Source organism: Talpa occidentalis, unplaced genomic scaffold, assembly GCF_014898055.3.
Source record: "Talpa occidentalis isolate TD23 unplaced genomic scaffold, MPIMG_talOcc4v2.1 talOcc4.9, whole genome shotgun sequence".
Taxonomy (NCBI): domain Eukaryota; kingdom Metazoa; phylum Chordata; class Mammalia; order Eulipotyphla; family Talpidae; genus Talpa; species Talpa occidentalis.
In genome coordinates, this window is record NW_023605305.1 from 50,248,398 (window position 1) to 50,272,806 (window position 24,409).

Below are 24,409 nucleotides of genomic sequence, written 5' to 3' on the forward strand. Positions count from 1 at the left end.
TTTGTGAAAATGGGGAGACAAGGTTCAGGTATTTTGTACTAAACAAAAAGCGTATCAGTTGCTTTACTCACAATGTACCAGAAGAGGGAAAAACTTGCCATTGAACTCCAGGGCAACGAGAAGTAAAGTCTGGCTCTCCTTTAAATACTGGAGATTTCCAAGTTAAAATAAAATATTATGATTTTTAGTCAAAATATTCCTGATGTTAAAACTTTCATGAAAGGGTATTGCAATTCTCCTGTTCTGTACAAGAAGAAATTGAAATTTTTTAAAAAAGCATTCAAAATCATAATTTTATTTTTTAATGAATATGTGACTAAAAGATATTTAATGAGTAAATATTATACACAGCTATTTTAAAAAGCCATCTGTTTATAAGGTACGTTTCTCTAAAAAATAGAGAAAAATCTTGCATTTTTGAATGTTTGATACACACAAGACACTAAAATACTCTTACAAAGAGCAGTTTTATATACCTGTGAAAACATTCTATACCATGACACATTAGAATCAAATATTATAATCTCCAGGGAAGATTGTACTACTGAGTCCTGGATCATTATCATCATCATTTTCAAGTTCTTTATAATTTTTTTCTGTAATACATTTGCCATGTGCTTTTTCTGGGTTTCTTTTTTTCTTGTGAGTATATGATGAGGTATTTTTCTCTTTTGGAGGTGACTTAGTAATAGTTTCCCTTTCCAAAGCGTGTTGTAGGCAGCTGTAAAACCTGTAAAGAAATAAGTATAGTTACAGTTGTATCTTCTGAAACTGAAAGACTAAAGTACACAAAGAATGTATAAAACATATGAATTTGATATATTAATCTTAAAATAGAAAATGATCCAAACAAATAATATGCTTTCATGACTCTTTAAAATCAACAAAATAAAAAAAATAAAAATTAACTAAATAAATTTGCTTTCGGTTTTTTAAGAACAGTCCTGAAATTACACTGGAATCATCTTTTGACAACCTCAGTCTCACCTCAATTTCTATTCCACATATGGGAATCAAAGAAAGAAAGTTAAAAACAAAACAGCAATTATTTTTTTCTTTATAAAAACATCAAAATAGAAGTTAATTTTAGAGAATTTTGAAATGATATGAAGTTATAAGTACAGATCACCTCCGTATACCTACCTGAAAATAAACATGACATTTCCATTTCTTCCCAGTATATTAATGTTTTCTGAATTAATGGACTTACACACGTATACCAATACCACTCCCCTTTATACAACTGTGATATTGCATATGAAGTTTTACATTGTTTTTCCAAATTTAATATTCATTAAAAATATTTTTCCCATCCATCATCAAATGAACTACAAAATAACATTTATTTTTTATTATTTTTTAAAGATTTATTTTTATTTATACAAGAGCTGGGGTATAGGCCAGAGTTTCAGGAGAGTGAGAGGATTCACCAGAGACAGAGTGGGGAGCAGAACAGGCAGATTGACCAAAGTACACTCCTGAGGGGAGCAGCAAGCGAGACAGGAGAGGTCTGCTGCGCCATGTGGGATCTCCCTGGCTGGTCGGGAATAGAACCAGCGCTGCGGAGGCTGCAGACAGCTTCACAGTGCAGCACGCTCAACCCGCTGCGCCACCAGGGAGGCCCAAAATAATACTTTCTAATGCTAGTATAGCATTATGTCATCTTGACATTTTTTTAAAATAGGGTGATTTGAGTTTCTAACTATTTCTTTAGGATAGGCAGCAAGAGATATAGTTACATGGTTAAAGGGTATGAACATTTTAAGGCTCTCAATAAATGTTACTTGTTTTCTAGGAAAACATGCTTCTACAGTCTCTGAGAGACTATTTCACCCATACATTGAATATTACTATTGAAAAAATGCTTTGCTTTGTGGGTGACAATTGGTATCTCATTATTCTAATATTCTTTGCTTACAAGTGGAACAGAACATTTTCATTTATTAGCTATTTGAATTTTCTTAAATGTAAACTGTTCTTTTTTTCTACTCATTTTTCTATTGGCAGTTCAGTGTTAATTTTGTGAAAGAATAAACCATTTGCTTCCTGAAAATCAGGTTCCATTTCCTTTCTCATCACATTAACACTTAACTAACACCCCATTGCCTGACAGAGTAGCCTTCAGTATACAATGAAGGCAGGAAGGAGGAGCAGTGAGACAGTGAGAGGGTGAGCCGCATGCATCAGTGCCAGTGTGCCCCAGGGATAGCTCCTTTGGTTAAATTCCAACCTCACTAGGTAGGTCTCTGTTTTCTCATTCACATTATCCTGCACCTAGTGGGGCTGTCAGAGGGTTACAGGTGATATAGCTAAGTAACTAGCACAGTTCCTAGCAAGAGCGAGCCCTCATGTTTTATAGAATATAAACTCCACGAGCCCAAGCGCCCCATCTATCTTGGCACGTGGTACAGTATTGACACACTTGGTAAAAATATGCCAACAAGTGATAAATTACTGGCCAAAAAGTGAATATGTATATATGCATATGTATGTATATTGGTACGTATATACCAATATGTATGTATGTATATACCAATATATGTATATTGGCAATATGTACATATTACCAATTAGAATGGTCTGGACATTGCAAACTCCCTTGTCATTGTCAGGATCTCATCATGCTTTTATGTTCTATTATAATGGGAGATTATGACAGGAATCTACAGCTGTATGGACCAATTTTCTCCCTTTTTTAAATTCAATGAACAGGCTAATGTCTACTTGCAAAGGTTCAGAAAATCTGCCTTAAAATCCTACAATATACTCACTTATACTCACCCACACACTCCACAAAATTCTAATGTATATTTAATGTGGTAACTATGCATCTTGTCCATATTTCAAGAAATTATGCCCTCACAATGTACACCTTGATATCCAGCACCATGCTTGGCACATGATAGATGCTAAATAGATATTTCTTTAATGTATAAATCAAACATAAAGAGGGCAGTATGGTAAAAGGAAAAAAGCATAGTGAAAAGAATAGCAAAAGGTTTTGAAAGGTATTAGCTGACATAATTTCTTCACTGATAGATAATTTGTTGGTCTCTATTCCATGATGGCAACCTTTTCATTTAATGTACACTTTTTGTCCTGAACTTAACTGAAATCTGCCCCCCACTACCACCCCTGTCCCTCAACCTTCCTACAAAGACACTATCTGCCCTGCATTGGTCTCAAGTGGACACTACTTATTCTTTTCACATTCCACCTATCAGAGTTGAAAGATGAGGCCAGAATTCAGCAGACTTCAACTGGCTCACCAATACTTGGCCAAACTAATAAACTTCTTTATCTGCCACTCATGTCATCTATAAATACCCTGTTCAACCCCTTACATTCATGAAAACGTATATACTTGTCTTAGTCTTTCTTGCCAGTACTGTCATTGTCCTGAGGGACTTGATGACTGGTTTATTAACCTCTTCCAGTCTGCCTATTTAGAATGACTTAATGACCCATTAAAATGACTAATTTTTTCCCCTAAAACATGAATCCCAACCTGCCATTAAATGATGCCAATCACCCTTAACTGATGATAGGAGGTGACCCATGATATGCAACTTCCTCTCCTATCATTTTCCACCCCAACCTGCACCTTAGTCTTAGGGAACTAAGGTCTTTTTTCTGAATTATACTTTATTTCTAGAAAATTAAAAAAAAAAGATTAAACTGCTCTTTTAGGATCACAGGGAATAAACAGCTGTATAAATTGTCTTGGAAATCACACAAAAAGAGTTAATTAAAGAGGAACAGGTGCCTTACTTTAATCTTCCCAATAAAAAAGCTAAGAATTCAAAACCACATCATTGGGGTAACAAAAAACAACTGATACAAGACTTTTGTGCTGAAAACTAAGAGCAAAAACTTCTAATACGTTTTCCTTTTACAAGGGAACTTTCAAAAAGTCCTTTGGGAAACTATCTTACTCAATAAGGCAGAGATTTGTTTTCCAGTTATATGTCTTCCCCTCATACTATGACCTTTTACATAACATTCTAAAGCCCAATTCTCAAAGTATAATTTCTCAGCTCTCACAGGCAACAAAAAGAGCTCAGTATAAAAAAAAAAAAAAATGAATGCTTAGGCAACTATTTTTTCCCCTACCCCCTTAAAATCAAATTTCCTTCAGTGTTTCTAATTCTGCAGTCAAGATTATCATGTCACAGGGCACCTTGAACTTAGTTCTCTTCATAAAAGTTTTCAGTGCGACCCTGAGAAAATGAATTTCTGTTTTTTCATTTCAGTTAGAGGCCCACTTATAAGAAAAAGCCAGTATTTCTTGGACTTTTGAAATAGGAAAACTAAAATTAATGAATCCTAGACACAATTTCATACCCTTTTAGGTTTCTGTTGTTCACAAGTATCAAAGAAGCTATTCATGCATATATATATATGTGTGCGTGTGTGTGTGTATGCACATGTATAAGTATGGACACTTATATGTGAATGTATACTTATTCCTATATGTACACAAACATAAATATTTATTTTAACTAATTAAGTGCTAGCATTTTTACTAAACAACCATGTATTGACAGGGCCTGTGCCAGGTTCTAGAAACTGAGGTAAGATATGTGGTCTGTGAGGCATTTAAGATGTGAAGGGGGAGGGAAGTTTAGCACAACAGATTATGGTGAACTATGGGTACTTTGGTGGTGGGAGAGTTAGTTATAATGGTGATGCCTAAGGGGAGAAATTCTATACTCTCAAAATATTAACAAGTATATATGACAGTGAAACTTCATTATTTAAGAAGGAAAAAAAAAAAAAAAACAGACACATGGTCTGTGCCCCTGAGGAGCTCAGAATTTAAATAGGAGCTGCAGAGAGGTAAAGTCACATTCAACATGCTTGAGAAAGATAGGATAATGTGGGAACACATTGAGGGTACTTTGCTCCAACTGAGATCATGAAATGCTCCTTGGAAAACAACCCAGGCTGAATTGCAGGGATGAATGGAAGTTGAGTAGGACAGGAATTATGGGGGAGATGGAAAAAAGTGAGTTGGAGGGCAAGCCGAGGGGGAACAATCAAAAAAGAAAAAAAGTGTTTTTACTTATTTTTTACATATTTACTTCTTTAATGTTAAGTCTGTAGGGGAATGTGTGAGTGCTTTAATTTAGCTGCTGTAGTTTCATTTTAATTTTACTTATGACTGACCACTATGATGAGTCTAAGGCAGCTGCTATCTTTGACGCTTTGTTTCTACTCCCATTGCCAACTGCTGTCATGTTCAGGTCATATTTTGCAGTATCACTCCCATGCATCTTGTTACTCAGGGTCCTATTACGTCTTACTTGACGCATTTAGGAAGAGGCTATGCCTGTTTGTCCCCACTCTGAGCCATTTTAATATCTTCCAAAATAATCATCCTAGATCTCTGAGCCTTACAAAAGAAGTACTATGGAAAAAAATTAATCAACTAAATTTAGCAAATATTTATTAACTACTATTACTGTGCCACTAAGAAAATAAATTCTTTGCCTTTGGGAAACTCAATATAGTATAGTATGTTAACTTTTTCATTCTACATTTTATTTAGCATTTTTTAAAAGATTTATTTTACTTTTTTATGTATACAGGAGCTGGGGTGTAGGTCAGAGGTGTGGTGGGGTGAGAGAATTCACCAGAGACAGAGTGGGGAGCAGATGGATCTACTGAAATACACTGCTGAGGGGAGCAGTAGGGGAGACAGGAGAGGTCTGCTGTGCCATGTGAGTTGCTCCCTGGCCAGGGATGGAACTTGTGCTGCAGTGTCTGCCAACAGCTTCGTAATGCTGAGACTTAATTAACCTCTTGCGTCACCAGGGAGGCCCTATTTAGCATTTTCTTATTACACTATTAATGAAAAAGGAGAAAATTGCTAATTCTTTTCATAGTCAAATGGTGGTTTCATTAAACCAAGTCAATTCTTATCTTAATAGATACAAAGATAGCCTTCCTCATAATTGGTAAACAGATCTCTAAACCTTCTATTGCATATGAAATTAGCTTACTCTTTAAACTAAAATATAGGTTGGAGATTATTTTTCAAAAACAAGACCTTTTTTTTCTAATAAAAATATTTTACTTAACTTTGCTTTTCACATTCCCAGAATATTTCTTGTGGTTGAAATGTTATTTATTAGGATTTCGATATTTTAAAATTCTCTTATTGTAGATATCTGAATTGTGAAACTGTAGTCCTATGACAAACCCATTTTAGAACTTAATGTCTGATTGCAGAACTCATCACCTCTAGTGTTTATTATTTTTTCTCATTTCAACATCAAAAGTATAACTTTCCTTGCATTTGGCTGAATGTACAGCTGTTCCTAAAGGAGCTTCTTAATTTGTTCACCCTTTCTGAATTCACATGTAATCTTCTAATCAGTATCTTAAGACACTTTTTACCCTTCTTTAATTTTTCCCTGATTTTATATGATGAGCGTGGCTTTTTTGATAGCAGCATGCACACTATAATCTCAAAACATATTTTTGAGTCAATGGATTTAAAGTATAATTTGATTTTATAGTTGGTGAACGTGGCTCAATTAACTTCACCAGGTGTATAGTTAGTTGCTCTTAGGCTATATTTATAATCTTGTTGAAATTCAAGTAAGGAAACAGAGAAACTGATTTGCTACCTCCTATGTTTTAGCAAACACTTTCACTGAAATACTGTCTAACAAATGTAGTAAACTTGGGGAATGATACCAATAAGTACCAATATACAGTTCAGTTTCTATAGTCTGGTGGAGTAGCTGGGTGCTTTTCACTTGCTTACTTGAAATCATCAATTTAGAATGCTTGCTTAAAGTACCTTGTGGCCAGTAACCTGTTATTTTCAACCAGGGTTCCATTAGAAAATTAAGTCCTAATGCCATAAGCTATCCATTGCCTATAGTGAATTAACTTCCCTACAATTTCTCTACAGTGGTACAAATTATAGACCATCCTTGGGAGAAGTGAGAGAAAGTCACCTGAATGATTTTGTGAATTCTGTGGTTCAAATGAGGACCCCTGGTTAAGAAAGCCTGGCTGATGGTACTGATGTGATCATAGGTTTATTCTTTGTATGAGTAAATGAAAGTCTATCCTACCCTAAGAATCCACGAAACAACAAGGCCAGGGCCAGGGCCAGGGCCAGGGCTAGTCACTACATACATGCTATTTAATGGGAACCAACACTGTTCTTTAAGATAGGTATTTCCCCCAAGTTAGAGATAAGAAAAATGAAGCCAACAGAACTGAGTAAGTTGTAGAGGAACCTAGATTTCAATTTAGTTCTGCTACTGAAACCTTATTTTACCTCTCTCCATTATGCTACCTTGCTACCACTGGCACTTCTGGCCTTAGCTGCTGCCAGCAAAGTTCTAGATGTTACACAATTTTAAGCAGGCAAGTTCACTAATAGGATTCCTTCGTTTTTTTATAGATTTTGATGTGATATGGAGGATGACATAAAAGAGACATACTGGAAGCATCCTACTGTAAGGCCAGCAATAGTCTGAATGAAGAAAGTGTCAATAAGTATGGGGAGAGAATGATTCAAGCATTATTTAGGTAGTGATTGACTGGGCGGTTGTGAGGTATCTAAGGCGGTGGGATAAAGGGAAGTTATGAATGACACCGAGTTAGCCTTCATTCCTGAAATAACTCAGAAATGTACATCTTACTCAGGGTTGGTCAGTGGCATCTTTCTATATGAAAGGCAGAATAATAGTTATTTTTATATCAAAAACTCTATTCTTAGGAGAAAGCTAAAAAAGAAAGTATTGTGAGAGTTTCATCTCCCAGAAGGTGAAGTTTAATAACAAGAGAAGTAGAAGCTGTTAAAAAAAAATCTATAATCTTTCCTATAGGGCCAATTATGGCAATTATAAAACTAAGCCATGGTTAAGAGTTGGGTATTGAACTAGTCAGACTATAAAACAGACCGAAATTTCATAATTAACCAGTTGTTCTCAAAGAGAGATTCTTGGTAATTATCAGTAGATTACAGTGAGGGGCAGTGTGTACCTCTTCCCTGCAGGTTTGAACTTAACCTTTAACAGTCCCTGTGGCTGTGGGCTCTCTAACCTGAATGAACACCTTTCTTTCATCAGTGCCCGTTGCTGGCTGTCCACTGTCCCATTACCCTCGTGAGCTTTCACCTTATGCTCCATTCAGTGCCCATTATACCCAGGCCTCTCTCACCTAGTATTACTTTGAATATCTTTTTATTATTGGTAATAAAGCTACGAGGAGAAAAACAGGCGAATGTATAAACCAAAGATGGTATGTATTAATGTTTTCAAAGGTGACCCAGGCAATGTAAGGAAAACATGGAAATATTCAATTACTATACCTTTCAATTCTCTTCTTGTTTTCCTCCATTTTTTGATTTGCTATATTTAGTACAAAGTCGATATATTCCTCTGTCACCATCAGTGTTCCTTTATGGCTTAATGGAACTTCTAAGCCATGTGTACTACGGACAGCCTAGAAGGAACAAACAATTTAGAAATAAGGACTTATGTACTGCTGGAGGCACTTAGGATAGCTAAAGAAAAGTCCCAGTCGGTGCTGTGTTTAAACATAGTTTAGTTCCATTGTGCTTTGATATAATTTAGTTAAACACAGTTGAAATCTAATCCAAAGGAGATTAAATAGATTTTCCCATCATATAAAATCATGTCTGAAAAAAGGCATTCTACGCATTATCTTTTAGAGAAGTTGACAGTATCAAGGAATCCAATAACTTTAACAGTTTCAATCTCACTAAGCTTAGAAAGCTTTAATACACTATTTAAAGAAAAGAAATAAATGAAATCTCAACAGGATCTTCAAGGGAAAATAAAAATAGACTGGATGCCAAAAAGCCTCTTAGCACTGCCTGAGTCGCATGCTTGTAAAAATAAAGCATGCCTCTTCTACCTTAAAAAGTGGCCGCGTTCTCGATGCTTTGGGGTTTGCCAATCTTAGTAACCCTGTTAATGAAACACTTCAGCATGTTCCCAAGTAGATCTAAACACTGGATATAGGTTAAGATGAACGACAAAAACTATTATGAGGAATAAAAAATTCATGCAATGAACTCTTACTGTGCATCTGCAATGTTTGAGGCCTCATGTAAGGTGTGGAGATCTATGATGAATATAACATGACCCCCTGCCTGTAAGACCTCACATTCTACAACAGGAAATAAAAAGGTGAGCAAAGAATTACAACACACATAAGTGCTATGACAAGAGACACACACCTCATTTCTGTGCAGCTGGAGCATAAATACACTAGTGGGAGGTGAGCATAAATAAGGTAGATGCAGAATAGTTTGTGAAAGGCCTTGAATATCAGGGAAAGTATTTGGAGATCATGAATTATTTTAAAGAGGGATTCCAACAATATTGGTTGGAGGGACTGGAGGAGATGGATAGCAGGAAGACCAGTCAGAAGACAACTGTAAAGATGGTGGTAAAGGGTGATGACAGCTCAAGTAGGGACAGTGGTGGCATCATGTGTGATAAACTGGAGGCAGATTTGATAGGACTTGTAACTAACTGAACAGAGAAGAAAAAGGAGAGGAAGAAAAAACAGTGGCTCTGTTCTTGCTTGGGCCACCAGATACATGAGTAGTGAGAAGGGGACATAACCAGGGCCATGGATTTTGATTTTCTATTTAGTCACTCTTTATAGGTGACTTTTGTAAGATATTTCTATTTGGAAAATAAGTTATTTGTTTAAATTAGATAGAAAATAAGAAAGTCCAGGGAGTTGGAATCAGAATTAGATCGAGGCAAACAATACATGCCAGCCAAGCAGTAAATACTTTAGATAATAATCAAATGAGTATGGTGGGATCTAGCCCCACCAGAGACTTAGCTCTAGTGTAGTAGTTTGCTGAACCCTGAGAAAATTCAGACCCTGAAGGATTGAAGAGCTGCATACACGATTCATACAGTATAGCAGGGGTCCAGGGAGTATCCATACAGAGGACGTTACACTCTGTAATCTTCCCACCACATCATGTTAGTTATTAAATTGGGCCTTCACTAGGATGAGAACACAGAGCGTCACCATAAAATGTAAATCTAGCAATTCTCGACTTTATCTGTAGGAAAGAATAGTAAGGCACTGAAGGTTCTTTGAGAAAGGGAATAGCAAAAAAGATTTGAGGAGGGAGAGACTAAAGGTAGGAGTTTAATTAAAAGTCTAATTAGAAGGTTATTTAATAATTTGGATCACCTCATGCACAAAGAATTGCTTTTTGCCCAAAGGTATCTTACCAACATAGTCTTTCCTTTCTTTCCCACTGTTATGCCAGAGTTCCTAAAACCAGAATCCATTGCCACTGAATGCTGTAAGAAAGTAAGCTTGTTAAAATTCTGAATATCTGACTAATCAGGTAAAAGTGCTTAGCTCTACAACTATAGAAACTCATATAATCCTAGGCCTATACTTAAATAAAAAACAAGTAACAATGCATTTAATTTTTAGTGGATTTGAAGTTTAAAATCAATGTTACCTACATACCTATCAATTCAAGTATAAAATTTTACCAGAATCTGTGCATCCTGTAACTGTTGACACTGCACATGAAGAACAAATGGTTCAAATTTCAAAATGGCATCACCATTCACTTTTTTCAGAGCTGCAATCTAAACAAATGAAAGATGTTAACATCAGACACAAATATAGAGTTCTTTGATGATCCTGCATCAAATATGACTCAGTTCTCCCCAGAAATTTTCTGACTCATCCAGCATATGTTTTTCCCTAATAACTTTGTCTCATTGGTCCTGTGTCTCCAAAAACTTATTAGCATGCTATTTTTTTTTTAAAGACTTGATTCCCAATCCTCCCATCTTTCATGTCATTCTAACATACCTTTACAAAGTAATCTGCTGTTGTAATTCTGTAATAGATTTTTTCATTTAGGAATAAAATAAGTAAAGGCTAAACTAGATGTTCTGTATAAATGTTTTGTTAGATTGAGGTTTAGCCACAATGTAATGAGCTAGAATTTTTACAAGGAAGTTGTTATTTGTTTGCCCGGTATCCCCCAGCAGCAGCTTCCATCCTTCATAACATCTGACTCTGGTGAGACTATTAAATGTGACCTTGTCACCCATCCCTCCTGCTATCATATAATCAGTGATACAACATGCCTGGGGCTGTTCAAGGACAGCATTCCATTCTACAGGCCAAAATAATTGCTTATGGGGCGTCTCTGGTGGCAAAAGGGGTTAAGACACAATCTATGAAGCTGTCCCCAGCCACTGCAGCACAAGTTCGATCCCCAGCCAGGGAGCTACCCACATGGTGCAGCAGACCTCTCCTGACTCGCCCGCTGCTCCCCTCAGCAGTATATTTCAGTCAGTCTGCCTCTTCTGCTCCCCACTCTGTTTCTGGTGAATCCTCTCACCCCCCCACACCTCTGGCCTGTATCCCAGTTCTTGTATAGATAAATAAATCTTAAAAAAAAAAAAAAAATTTTTTTGGGGGAGACACCTAACCCAAGCAGGATAACCCAGAATTATTCTTTAGGAATGATGCATGGATCTTAGGAAAAGTCATTCTGCTGAGATTGCTGACATCTACCTTTCTTCCCACAAAGATCACCTGCAGCAAGAGAATAAGGGGAAATATGCAGAGAGAATCAGTACCTAAAGGTGTGGATGGAGTACTCTAAAGACATTTCAATCCCAGAACTAGTAATACTTGATGCCAGCTCTACTCCTGTAGCCTACCTCTAGCAAATGTGTTTTGTTGAACAGCTGTAAGTAATTATACTTTTATTTCCTATAGACCATAAAGTTATTGTAATGACTATCCTTTAGGCTTTATAATCTCCACTTACTATAATTATGCATTTAAATCAACTTGAATTTTCTTCTTTTCATCTGTATTGAAAGTGACTATGAATTACAAAGTTTATTTCTAAGTTTATATATAAAAACTTACCACATCTTCTTTTACACAAGGTTTGTGTGTAACCAGTAGCCAGCAGCAGTTTTGTTTCTGAACCTCAAAGCCATTTATACCCTAAAATAACAAATGAGGTCATATATATCATGTAACATTTAAAAAAATAAGTACAATGCACAGCTAAATTAATAATCCCAAGTGATAATTTTAAGTATTAATGAGAAAAATTCAAGAGATTTTTGGGTAAGTTAATTGCACACAAAAAAAGAAACCAATTACATGAGGTAGAAAGTGAAAGGATTGGCAGGTAAAGAGAAGGAGAGACAGGCCAAGTTTCTGACAGGCAAGAAATTTATTGTACTCCTGCTCCCCCAGGGTTCACCGACCCCCTCTGGGGTTGGAGAAGTTGCACCCGCACCCCATTGGGGGATGAGGGTAAGCTTTTACAATGAGGGGTCTGGCCTTGGTAGGAGGTGGAGAATGCAGAGTGGAAATTGCTTTTCAAAAAAGTTGCTTTCCTCTTGGAACTGGTTGTTCGCCCCATCCCTGCCCTGGCCTTGACTTTACAGAAAGAAAATAATTTGAGATAGAAAGAAAATAATTTGTTTACTGAGGGAAAATCTGTTAATAAATATTTTCTGAAATACAATCATGGTTTTGTTAGGAGAAAGATTATTACAAGGGGTTGTATACTAGCAGCCCCTGACTTGGATTGTTTTATTTAGTTAGCACAAAATAAAATTTTCTTTGGTAAGAAGCACTGTTTCAATGCCACACAGAACCTCCACTTTTTTCTGACAGATGTGCTGCTCATTCTTATAATGTGTTGCTGGTCTCTGGATTAGATTTCATATGTACCCTCACAGGGCATAACTAGAACTGAAAAATAAGTTTCAAGAAAGCAGATATTTTCACATCAACTTTTTGTTTACTATCTGCAAAAAATGTTTATTTGCAAAGTTCTATTAGATACTTTGGGTATAAACAGATTCTACCCTCAAGGACCCTGGAAAGATGCAGGAAACCACAAGCTTTAAATAACTATATATTTCTACAAAGTAACTATTTATACAATGGGTCCACAGGAAACTGCTGTCTGGCCTTGGAACCAGGAAAGACTATGCTTGTCTTTAACATCTACTTTGGTTTTCATTGAATGACCTTGGTGATTTCTGTATCTGATGTTGCGGACTGATCTAAATCTTAGCTAAATGTGTAGCCTACCTCTAGCAAATGCACAGCATCTAATCACAAGTTACTTTTTTTAAAGATTTATTTATTCACTTATTTATACAAGCACTGGGTACAGTCAGAAAGCGGGGAACAGAACAGGCAGACTGACGAAGAAATACGCTGCTGAGGAGAGCAGCTGGGCAGCAGGAGAGGTCTGTCGTGCCATGTGGGACCCTCGCCGGTGGCCGGGGATCGAACCGGCGCTGCAGAGGCTGCAGGTAGCTTTGCAGCCCAGTGCTCAACCACTGCGCCACCAGAGGAGGCCCTAATCACAAGTTTCAGGAATTAAAGCCATCATTGGTTTCATCTGATCTGTAGTCCCTTCATCTAGATTTTCCCTTTTATTTTTCTTCTTGTATTGCTTTTTAGTAAGTTAATCAAAATTATTCTTGAAACAAGGAACATTAGTAAAAATAAAAAGATAATGCAAGGTGTAATATACAAAATGAAAAAAGGTTCAGAAAACATTCAAAGGCAGTTCAGGAAAAGTAGTCATTACTTCCAAGTGAATGTCTGTGTCTGTGTTCAGGTGGGAGAGGAGTTTTGGCAGTCATGTTTCAGATATGCTGAGATGAGGAAACCATTTCAGGAAAAATAAACTTGAGCAAAGGCAAAGAGAGGTAAATATAAGTCGAAAAAGAAAATAGTTTTCAGTAAATGGAGTTGAAGAGTAGTGGAGAAAAGGACTGAAAGTAAACTGGAGTAAGAATTTAGAGTTAACGATGTTGAAAAATATGGAATAAAAGATTTCAGCACAGGTGAGTTACATGCAGTTTTGCTTTTGTTAACACTGTATAACATGGCTTAGAGATAGAGAGAATAGTAGTTCAGTGACATATCTATTAGAAAACGACTACAAAAATCCAGGTGAGATAGGGCAGAAGTACTGAGTAGTGAGGTTCAGGGAGGAGAGAAAGCAAGGTGCACAAGAGTGCCAGTGCTTAGGAGGCAATAAAAGCAATCTAAAAACCAAGGGGCCCCATTAATCTGGGAGGCCAACAAGGGATGTGTGAGGGATTTAAAGAAAGAGCTTATGAGTGTGCTATCTTTAATGTCCTGAAGTCAATCAGAATACTAAAATTCATACCTACTTATCTTATAGTGTATTAATATGGGTTAGGCACGTTATAAATGTTTCATATTACCCCATTTGCACCAAAGAAAATCTCTATGAAGCAGTTATTCTCCTCAATTCGTGGAACAGGGACAGCCTGAGTTTAGGTAACTATCCTAAGATCATATAGCCCCTAATTCCCATAACTGGTTTTCCATTTAAGCAGTATCACTGCAAAGCCTGAAGGCTTGACCACTATCTCAGACTATATATACTGATGCACTTAGAGAAAAATAAAATTACAAGAGCTGTGATAATTGAGTGGTTCACTAGGTGGCGGTAAACTCCTTCACCTAGGCGACGTTCAATCAGGTATAAACAATGATTGGCAAGAGGAACAACAGAGCACAGCAGCCGCTTCAGACTCCTGCATTTTACAAAATCAAATTCTCTTTACAATTCAAGAGCATTATCAGGCCAACAGTTTAAGGATCACTTGTGAACTTGTTAGAAATGCGGAATACCAGGGCCCACCCTACACCTAGAGAATCAGAATCCGTATTTATAAAGATCCTCAGGTGATAAACACCTTCGAGTTTTTGGAAACACTGATCTAATTCACCCTCTAAATGTCTTAAATAAACCGATGCCATCCACCAGAAGGACAAACAGTCTGTACTTAAATACTGCACTGAATGGTCACAGGGATCCAGTGAGCAGCCGCTGGACGGGCACAAAGGGCTGGTTCTCACCCCATCTAGGAGCACGATGCGGCCAGAGCAGGAACTGGTGGTGAAAAACTGTTCTTGCCGGTTCAGGACCTGCACAAGCTCTACAATGTCCTCGTCCAAACTGCCCTTCCGACTGAGGTCCACTTTACTCAGGCACTGCGCCTTCCACCTCCTAAACTCTGCGCTGCGATCCATGTGGTGGGATTCAGGGTCTGTGTTCCCACGTTCGTTCTCGCCGTTCCCTGGGGGCAGCCATGTTGCAAGGAGCGGTGGCCGAGAAGGTCCAAACTTCCTCGTTCCGCACTCGGGAGCCTCTTGCCCTCCCTGTGGGCGGGGAGAGGCGGAGCCTGCAAGTGTTCTAGGTGGACCCGGCCCGCCTTCCTTTACCTGGGAGCCTGAGCGAGCCCCGGAGGGTTTTGATTCCCTAATTTAACCGGGTAAGTGGTTAAAAAAAAGTCCCTTTAGTGGTGCAGGCAGCGGACTTCCTTTCCGCTAGGCCAAATGGCCTCGAGTTTGATTTTGGCTGTGCCCCTGCCCCGCACAGGCTCCCCAAGAACTTGTGAGTTAGGAAGGAGCCCTTGGCTGAAGTCGTTCTGCTTCAGGGGTTGCAAATTCCTCCGCAGTAAATCACCTGGGGAGATTTACATCCCAGTCCTGAGGCTCAGCCCTAGGTACCAGTAGGATTAGCATTTTGATTCCGCACCCTGGGGTGCATATTGGCCCCCCCCCCCATACGAACACCCCCGCGTGATTTTCGCTGTGACGGGTCCTGGCCTTGGCCATTTCTACGACAGCGCGTGCGTCTGCTGCGTCCTCCCCTCAACCCAGCTGTAGATTTCTCCCCTTTGGCCTGCAGTTGAGAATTTCCAGTTTTTACTGCCTGGTCTTCCCCCTGCTTTGCAATTGTTAGAGTTACCGTCTTACTTTTGTAGACAAATGTAGTTTATTTTGGACTTTCTCCTCTGCCTCCCCCACCCCCACCCCTCGACCCCCAGTGGCCTTCACCTAGAATTATTATCCCCAAAGGAGGCGGGGGAGGGGGGAGGGGGCGGATTACAAACTCTGTTAATACATCACTGGGTGTTTACATGTTTACATAATTTCTAGAGGGGACTCTTTGCAGTGGTTAGGAAAGGTGTAAATGATTAGCCATTTAAAGGTTAAATTCTACTTATTGGCAGCTAGTAGAAATGACTGTGATCCTGCGGAAGCTACTAGGACACTCCAAAAGTGTCTGGTCACCAACAGCAACCCCACCAAGCTCTCCTCCAACATTTTGGAGAGTAACCTGCCCAGTGCCAACCTATCTGTTCATCAAGACAGCTGGAGGGGTTTAGAATGATCTGGTCAACTGTTCCCTCACTTTCCTTCTTATCAGAAGTAGACACTGATATTCAGACCTGTGAAAAAAGCTGACAAAATTTCAAAGCCAGGAAGAAACTTCTCTTTGACCACTTTTAATTTTTTGTTTGCTTATTTTTTACATGTACATACTAAACAATATGCTTACATGTGTCATTCTTGATCAACCAGGGAACATTTTATAGTGACTGATTCTTTAAGTTTCTTATTTTGTGTTATATCTCTTCTCTCCTGATGTGCCTTTGCTTGGGCTTTGTGAGTTGATATGTTCATTCTTTATTAAAATAATATATTTCTAAATTTCCTTTGCCTTTAAATTTCATTTAAACCAAATGGATTCAAGCATAGAAGGGAAAATTCACAGTTTGAAGAAGAATTTTAACTTCATATTCCTGGATTTACAAAGTATGGTTGGCAACCTGTCGTAGTTAACTAAGTAAAACTGATACTGGAATTGTAGATTTTCAGGCCTATTCTCCCAGCCAGAAATGGATCCCAGGCTGCAAAGGCAGCGCTGAGTCCCAGCCACTAGACCACCACCGGTTGGTGTCTCACGAAGCTGTAGCAGGAACTTCGCAGACGCTCAGGCAAGCAAGCAAGAAGAGGCAGGTTTGTTTAGAGAAAAAAAAAGTTTATTGAGGATAAAAGGAACAGAAATAAAGCGGGACTCCCAGGCCATGAAACCAGACCAGGGAGGGGCCAGGAAGCCAAAGTGGAGTTGTGTCTCAGGGAATATATACCTTCTTTCTCTAATTATTCTAAAGCTCCACCAGTCTCTTTATAATTGGTTGGTTCTTGGTGGTCTCACTCACTGCCTAAATGTCTCTGTGCCTGGAACTAAATCTCAGTGTCCCAGCCCTTATCTTTCTTTATTCATTTCCTTTATTTGGTATGTCTTGTTGACCCTAAGGTCATAAAGTAAGTCCCTAATGTCATAAGTCCTGGGGTGTTTGATCAGTCCCCTATGGAATTTGTGGCCCTTATCTCTGGAGCCTTCCTTAACTCTCCTGTAGTCCCTGCACTGTCCTTGAGACTGCCTAATTATCCCTAACTTGCCCTAGGATTCAAAACCACAAATTAAAACCAAGGCATTCTAATTAATTTTTAAAGTTTATATTTAATAAATTGAAACCTTATTAGTTTAATTTTAAAAAATACAACGTGACAGGCCTGCTACCACAAATGGTTCAGTCTGAATAATAGAACTGTAACAAAGTGGTCCCTAGGAAAAGGGGAGGTTCCAGTTTCTCTGCCCCACCTAAGGGAGGGTCAAACTGAGTAGTGAGGAGGAGAAGCTGGAGAGGAGGCTGGAGGAAGAAAAGAAAGAAGGAAGGAGAGCCAGAAGGACACCTGGAGGAGGCACATTGAGCAGAGACATGTGAAGAAGCTGCTCTTGCTTCTTGGTCTTGGACTGGTTGAAACAGATGTAGATGAGAAAACTGTGGGGAGGTTAACAATGGCAGCATTTATCTTGATATTGATTTTGCTCCTTCTGTCTTAGACGTGATAGGCCTCTTCTGTCCCTTTCCTATGTGTTCCCACCAGAAGGTGCCATAGACTTGTGGCAGGCTTTGGGGCTTCAGTGGTCCTGCTTTGGGCCAACCCTGTTTGGGCATTTAACCACAAGGGGATGGGTAACTTTGTGAGCTTGATTTGGAAACTAGTTTATTTTTTCCCTTCACTAGATTGCACACAAATTGTATTAAAGTTCCTTTCCATTAAAGGTCTTATGCACTAGAGTATGTTTTGTCTTGATGTAGCAGATGGCAGAACCTATTTAGAGTGGGTGGGTTTGGGGGTTCCAGGGTACTCCTCAGCCTGCCCAGTAACAGAACTTGAATGCATGCTAGGCAAGCTGTGAGATGCTCACCATGTGCAGTTCATCTTCACTAGGAACCTGTGCCTGGGGTAATTGGTCCCCTCTTACAGATGGGGAAAATTACTAGTTTTCCTAATAGAATGGTATTCTGTGTATCATTGTTGATCCCCTAATTTATGGGCATTTGAAAAATTTCAAATTCTAAGCAGAGGCTTGAATTATAAAATATGTTATCCTACTTATAGGATTTGCTCGCCACAGATGGTTCAATAGCATTATAAGGTGTATATCTAAGAAATTAAGAGTCCTCTGTGCGAATATTTCAAAAAGTGAGACAAAAAAGATTGTACAGTAAGGGGGGAAATCACCTAACATTTCAGGGTATAAGACTTGGGTTCTAAATTCCTTCTCTGTGACCCTGATGAGTCTGTTAACCTCTTGGAATATTTTCTCATGTATAGAATAAATAGTGATTTTATTTTCACTTTTGCATACAATTAAATGATGGTTTTAATAGGTGGGTGCTTCTCCATCTTATGAAAATAATTTAATGGAGGTGAAAGACATGCTTTTTGGCAGAAATCATTTATTGCAGGGATATAAGAATTATCATAGCTATTATTAGTATTATATTATTCTTTTCTCATTCTTTTTGACATTGTACAACATTTTTTTGAAGCAGATGGTGATTTCTTTGAATAGTTGAGAGGGTTCAGTGGTAACGAGTGCAGAGTGGAGCCTGATCAATCTTAGTGGCAAAGGCTCTATGGGAAGTAAGATCGACAGAAGCAAAGTAGAAGACTTAGTTGTGAAGGTCATGCCCCTTCTCCTTCCAAACTCAGTAGCATACGAGGGTAGTACTGGGCGAGGCAGGTGGGTCCTGCAAATGCAGTAGTAACTATGAGTCTCCTCCTGTGTTCTTTTCTACCAACTTAGCAAAATGTCAAAATGTAGGGGGGAAAAGTATGTGCCAGATATCTTTGACAGATCCTATTTCAAGATAATTTTGCTTTTATTATTGCTATAGTTTTTGAGGATAATAGTGATGTTGGTTGGTGAAAAGATAGATGCAAGTGCTTGAAAGAAAGTAATGGGTAGGAGGTAGGTAGATATTGAAAGTGGGAAGAGAGCTACTCATCTCACAGGGTGTGTGTGCCTGTGGGGAAGAAGAGAGTGCAGAAAAGAACAGGAGCTAGGACAAGGACAGGGGCATTTTCTCTTTACCCTTTTGTTCTCTGGGTTTAGCGCAGTGCCTCCTTAGAGTTAATGTTCAAAAATGCATGTTGAATGAATAACAGCCAATGTTTGGTATTAATGTTTTGTTTAAATGATTGTCAAGACAGTGAACTCGAGGTTAAGGACTTGTTTATACAACCAGAATCCTTTAAATTTAGTTACATTAAATCAAAGATGACTATAGAATTATAGAATCAAATATATCCTTAGGAATAAGAAATTGGAAAGGAGAAAACAGTTGGGCAAAGAATAATGACATCTACTAGACACACGAGTAAAAATTTGTCAGGTTCTGTGCTTGATGCTTCCAGTAACATTGAGCTGGAGCTCTGTTTTCAGATAGGGAGCTCAAAAATCTTGTCTGCCTTGCTCACAGCTATGTGACTAGTAAATGAAACTGGGATTTAGAACTGGGGGGGGGTTTCCAAAATCCACTTTCTAACCATAACACCATGCTGAAGACAGAAAGGAAAAAAAAATAGTTCGTATTTTGGATTCTTACTTCCTGATGAAAAACTCTGATCTAGGTAACATTTTGTTTTTAATCTGATTTATTTTTCTATGAATATTTTTAAATTTTTATTGAGGTAAAACTACATTATAATATTATATAAGTTTTGGGTATGCTTCATTATGAACCAACAGCTGTATATTCTGCATTAAGTTCACCACTAAAATTTCAGATTTTTTTTTTTAAAGATTTATTTATTTATGCAGACAAGAGCTGGGGTACAGGCCAGAGGTGTGGGGGGTGAGAGGATTCACCAGAGACAGAGTGGGGAACAGAACAGGCAGATTGACCGAAGTACACTGCTGAGGGGAGCAGCAGGTGAGACAGGAGAGGTCTGCTGTGTCACGTGGGTTGCTCCCTGGCTGGCCGGGAATCAAACTCGTGCTGCGGATGGCTTCATAGGTTGTGTTTTAACACTTGCGCCACCAGGTAGGCCCTAAAATTTCAGTTCTATCCTTCACCATGCAGTGACCCCTTTTATTCTATTGTCTTCCTTCCCCCCTTTTTTCTGGTAAACACTAACTGCTTTTATTGTTTAAGAGTTTATTTTTTTAATTTAGTTCATTTAGTAATTTAGTTCATTTGTTTCTTTGTGTACCATATGACTGAATCATACAGTGTTTGTCTTTCTCTGAGTTAACTTCACTAAGACCTGTTAAGTCTGTTCATGTTGCAAGTTCATAGGATTCCATCTTTTACAGCTAAGTAGTGTTCCATTGTGGCTGTATACTACAGCTCTTTAGCCACTCACCTGCCAAAGGGTACTTAGGTTGTTTTTAACTCTTGTCTATTATAAATAATGCTGCAGTGAAACATGGGTGGTGGGGTACATGTTTCTCTTTGAATTAATGCTTTGTATTCTTTGGGTAAATATCCAGAACTGGGATAACTGGATCATATGGAATTTCTGTTTTAAATTTTTTAAGGAATCTTCATATTGCTTTCCATTATAGCTGCACTACTTTATGTTGCCTCCAGCAGTGTACAAGGGTTTCTTCCTCTCCACATCTTCCCAACACTTGCTTTTCTGTCTTTTGGATAATAACCATTCCGGCAGATATGTGGGTTCAATGTGCATGTCCCTAATAAGATATGAAGAACATCTTTCCATCCGGTCACTGTCTTAATGATTCCTTTGCAAAAGTGTCTATTTAGGTCCTCTGCCCATTTTTAATGGGATTGCTTTTTATTATTGAATTTTATGAATTCTTTATGTATTTTGGATGCACCTCTTGAATAAATGGTGTTTAGATAGCTTCTCCCTTTTAGTAGAATGCCTTTTCATTTCGTTTCTTTCATTGTGAAGACACTTTTTAGTTTGATGATTTCCACTTACTTATTTTGTTTCGTCTCCCATGCTCTTTGAATTGAGTCACCAAAGGAAGCAAAGTAAATCATAAAAGTCTTTTTTCAGTTTCTTGTCTAAGAAATTCTTAGCTTGAGTGAAGACCTAAGTAGAAATAGAATAGTGAGACTGCTGAGTCTGTATGCAGTGGGCAGTCTTTCCCCAGTCGTAGTTCTCTGACATTCTTGTCACCCTAGGGCCTGCTTAGCTGCTCTCCAGTGCATGTGCTTAGACTTATGCTTTCTGCTTGTGTTTACCCTATTTTTATTATTTTTTATTTATTTTTTAAATATTTATTTATTTATGCTTATAAGAGCTGGGATACAGGCCAGAGATGTGAGGGGTGAGAGGATTCACCAGAGACAGAGCAGGAAACAGAACAGGCAGACTGACTGAAATACACTGCTGAGGGGAGCAGCGGGCAAGACAGGAGAGGTCTGCTGTGCCATGTGGGTTGCTCCCTGGCCAGCTGGGGATCAAACTCATGCTGCAGAGGCTTCAGATTGCTTCATAGTGCAGTGCTTAACCCTTTGCACCACCACGGAGGCCCCTGTTTACTCTATTTTTATTTGAAGCCTGACCTTTAGGATATATCAATGCTAAACAAGCTTTGAGCAATGCAAAATTCACTTTCTCCATTGTGTTAGGTGGTATATTAAATAATTTAAAATAAAGGGTTTTAATATGATACAACTTTTTTTTTTTTAAAGATTTACTTAATTTTATACAAGAATCAGGGTACAGGCCAGATGTGTGGAAGGGTGAGAGGATTCACCAGAGACAGAGTGGGGAACAGAGCAGGCAGGCTGACTGAAATACACTGCTTGGGGGAGCAGCGGGTTAGGCCAGGCAGGATCAAACCAGGCCAGCCAGGATCGAACCAGCGCTGCAGAGGCTGCAGACAGCTTCACAGCCCTGTGCTCAACTGCCTGCACCACCATGGGAGGCCCATGACACAACTTTTGATTGATTATATCAAGAACATTCCATTAATAACACCGCCAAAATGCTTTTGTGTCCCCTCTCCCGTACATGAAATGCACTTTATAGCCAGCATAGTCTCTGTTTGAAATAGCCTTGAGTTGAGCTTCAACGTAGTAAAAGTCTGAATTCTTTCCTCTCAAGTTCTAGCTTCTACAACTCTTTTTGATGTTTCAGTCACTTGTGTTTGATGAATATGACTATTCCAGAAGTTAGCAAAGATATTCTAGGTGGTGGCAAAATTTAACAAGATTTGATGTGGTTAATTTCAGGAAATTGTAATAACTCATAAATAAAATCATGGAGATAGAGTCAAAACCCTTTCATTACATATACATACAAGAGATGTCTAGTCACCTAATTTTATATGTAAATGTTCTCTATTTTGTCTTATGGTTTATTTTAAATCAGATTTTGTTTACATTTTAAAATACATAATGATAGGATAGCCATAAATTACCCTTAGAATTATAAAAGATTATATACAAAAGTGTTTTCCATTTGTCCCCTTTCATTAAAATGAATGAAATTCATGAAGTCAATGTTTCAACATTGATAAATCTCAAATACTTAGCTGCTGGGAGGCAAAAGCAAGATGCAAAATTAAATATAATATGATCCAATCTAAATAAAACTTGAAAACATGCCCAAAATAGCATATATTGTTTACTAATGCCTATAAATGGAGTGGTGAGATAACAAGATTCACGGGAATGGTAAACCCTGAATTTATGAAAATCCCTACCTCTTAAAAGGATAGGCAAGAAATGGATTTACAGATGGAGGCTTCAGCTATATCTGTAATGTTTTAGGTTTTTAAAATATTAAGATTTGTAAAAATTGTGTTGACAGGTAATTGTGTTTATTGTATTCATTATATTTCTTTATGTATTTAAATACTTTGTAATCCAATGAAAGGTCTATTTATCTAATGTTAACAAAACTTAGTTCCAAAAATTTCTAACATATTGCTGTCCAGAATTACATAAAAGGAAACCTAAGATACTGTATTATGCTATATCTGTCCAGATGTTTTTGTTTGCATGTTTGGTTCCCTGTTGAAGGCACTGAATCCCTACAGGAAGTAATATCAAGTATTCTGCTTTGTAGCTGAAGGATTTGTAAGATGAAAGGTGCTTTAACATGAAATGAGATCAGTGGTAAGCCCATGATTTAAATTGTTGTTTGAAAAACTGTTTGATCTGCCCCTTCCAGGGGGGAAAAAAAACACTCAAAGTCTAGATACAATATGACAATACATTCTCTTTTTCTCTTAGTATCTAGATCACCATGGCGACTGGAAAGAAGTTGATGAGAGCCATTAGAGTTTTTGAATTTGGTGGACCAGAAGTACTGAAACTCCAATCTGATGTTGCTATACCATTTCCCAAAGACAATCAGGTGGAAATAATAACTTAAAAACAGGCAATAATTGTACTGAGCCTCTGACATATCAAGTTAATGTTCAAAAGGAGCACACTCAGAATGATTTGTAATGATATTGCATTAGAACAAGGTTTTCGCTGCTTCTATGCATGAGCTCTGACAAAGATAACATAATTCTAATAATTAGCGCCATAGATATATGAAAAGGAATAACTTCTGGTTAGAAGAGTTTTGAAGTTGAGAATCATCTATGTATTGCAATAATTGTATTTTTCTGAAATCACAGGTAGTTTTAAACAAGTTATTCCATTACAAGTTTTCATAATTTTTATTTTGTTCATAGTGAGAAAATAGTTTCCTTCTGTATACATGCTTTTTTTTTCACATATAATTAAAGAGAATTTAAATGTAGGGTTTAATCATTTCTAATGACTGTAGCAATATATGTTTTCAATGAAAAGTAAGTATTTTTATTATGGTACCTTCCATGGCTCCCAAGCCTGTTTTCCTTAGCAAGTCTTATTTATGAGAGTTTTTACTATTTGGTCATAACCCATCTGTACAGATTTCTTTCTTAGCACTCTTTCTTAATAGACTGTGCTGTAACAGCATCAAGCTTTATCTGATTTCCCCTTTAGACCCTTTCATTCTTTTTGTCTTTATACATACCAGTTCTTTTACCTGGAACATTCATTTGCTCCCATTCTGAAAGAATTTCTGCTCATCCTTTAAGGCCTCCCTCAAATACTACTTCCTTTGTAAGGCTGCTTCTTCCTCTTATAGCAGAGGAAAACATTCTGTATTAATTAAGGTGATAACTTCAATACTAGATGTAACCTTAAAATCTCAATGG

At 37.9% G+C, this 24,409-nt stretch overlaps 2 protein-coding genes across 3 annotated transcripts in view; one reads left to right on the forward strand and one right to left on the reverse strand.

Annotated features, from left to right (window-relative positions):
* Window positions 1–283: 283 nt before the first annotated feature.
* Window positions 284–15,207, reverse strand: TYW3 (tRNA-yW synthesizing protein 3 homolog). Of its 2 annotated transcripts, XM_037498548.2 has the most exons (6): window positions 14,938–15,207; window positions 11,935–12,015; window positions 10,530–10,628; window positions 10,257–10,328; window positions 8,339–8,472; window positions 284–730 (listed from the first exon to the last, which is right to left on the reverse strand). In XM_037498548.2, exons 1-6 carry the CDS (start codon window positions 15,109–15,111, stop codon window positions 511–513), a joined length of 780 nt encoding a protein of 259 aa, XP_037354445.1. In that variant the 5' UTR covers window positions 15,112–15,207; the 3' UTR covers window positions 284–510. The 2 variants fall into 2 exon arrangements, with proteins under 2 accessions (XP_037354445.1, XP_037354447.1); XM_037498550.2 differs by lacking the exon at window positions 11,935–12,015.
* A 34-nt stretch (window positions 15,208–15,241) lies between these two features.
* Window positions 15,242–24,409, forward strand: part of CRYZ (crystallin zeta) — a 33,834-nt gene continuing 24,666 nt past the window's right edge. Inside the window, exons 1-2 of the mRNA XM_037498547.2 lie at window positions 15,242–15,353; window positions 23,448–23,571. Coding sequence (XP_037354444.1) covers window positions 23,461–23,571 — 111 coding nt within the window. The 5' untranslated portion in view covers window positions 15,242–15,353; window positions 23,448–23,460. The remainder of the gene's footprint in view (window positions 15,354–23,447; window positions 23,572–24,409) is intronic.

Excerpts from the sequence above, each read along its gene's own strand:
- TYW3 (XM_037498548.2), bottom strand. The coding sequence starts at position 15,111 with ATGGATCGCAGCGCAGAGTTTAGGAGGTGGAAGGCGCAGTGCCTGAGT. Across the intron at positions 8,473-10,256 it reads AGAAAGGAAAGACTATGTTG|GCTGTCCGTAGTACACATGG; the intron begins GTAAGATACCTT and ends TGTTCCTTCTAG. Across the intron at positions 731-8,338 it reads AACAAGAAGAGAATTGAAAG|GTTTTACAGCTGCCTACAAC; the intron begins GTATAGTAATTG and ends ATTTCTTTACAG.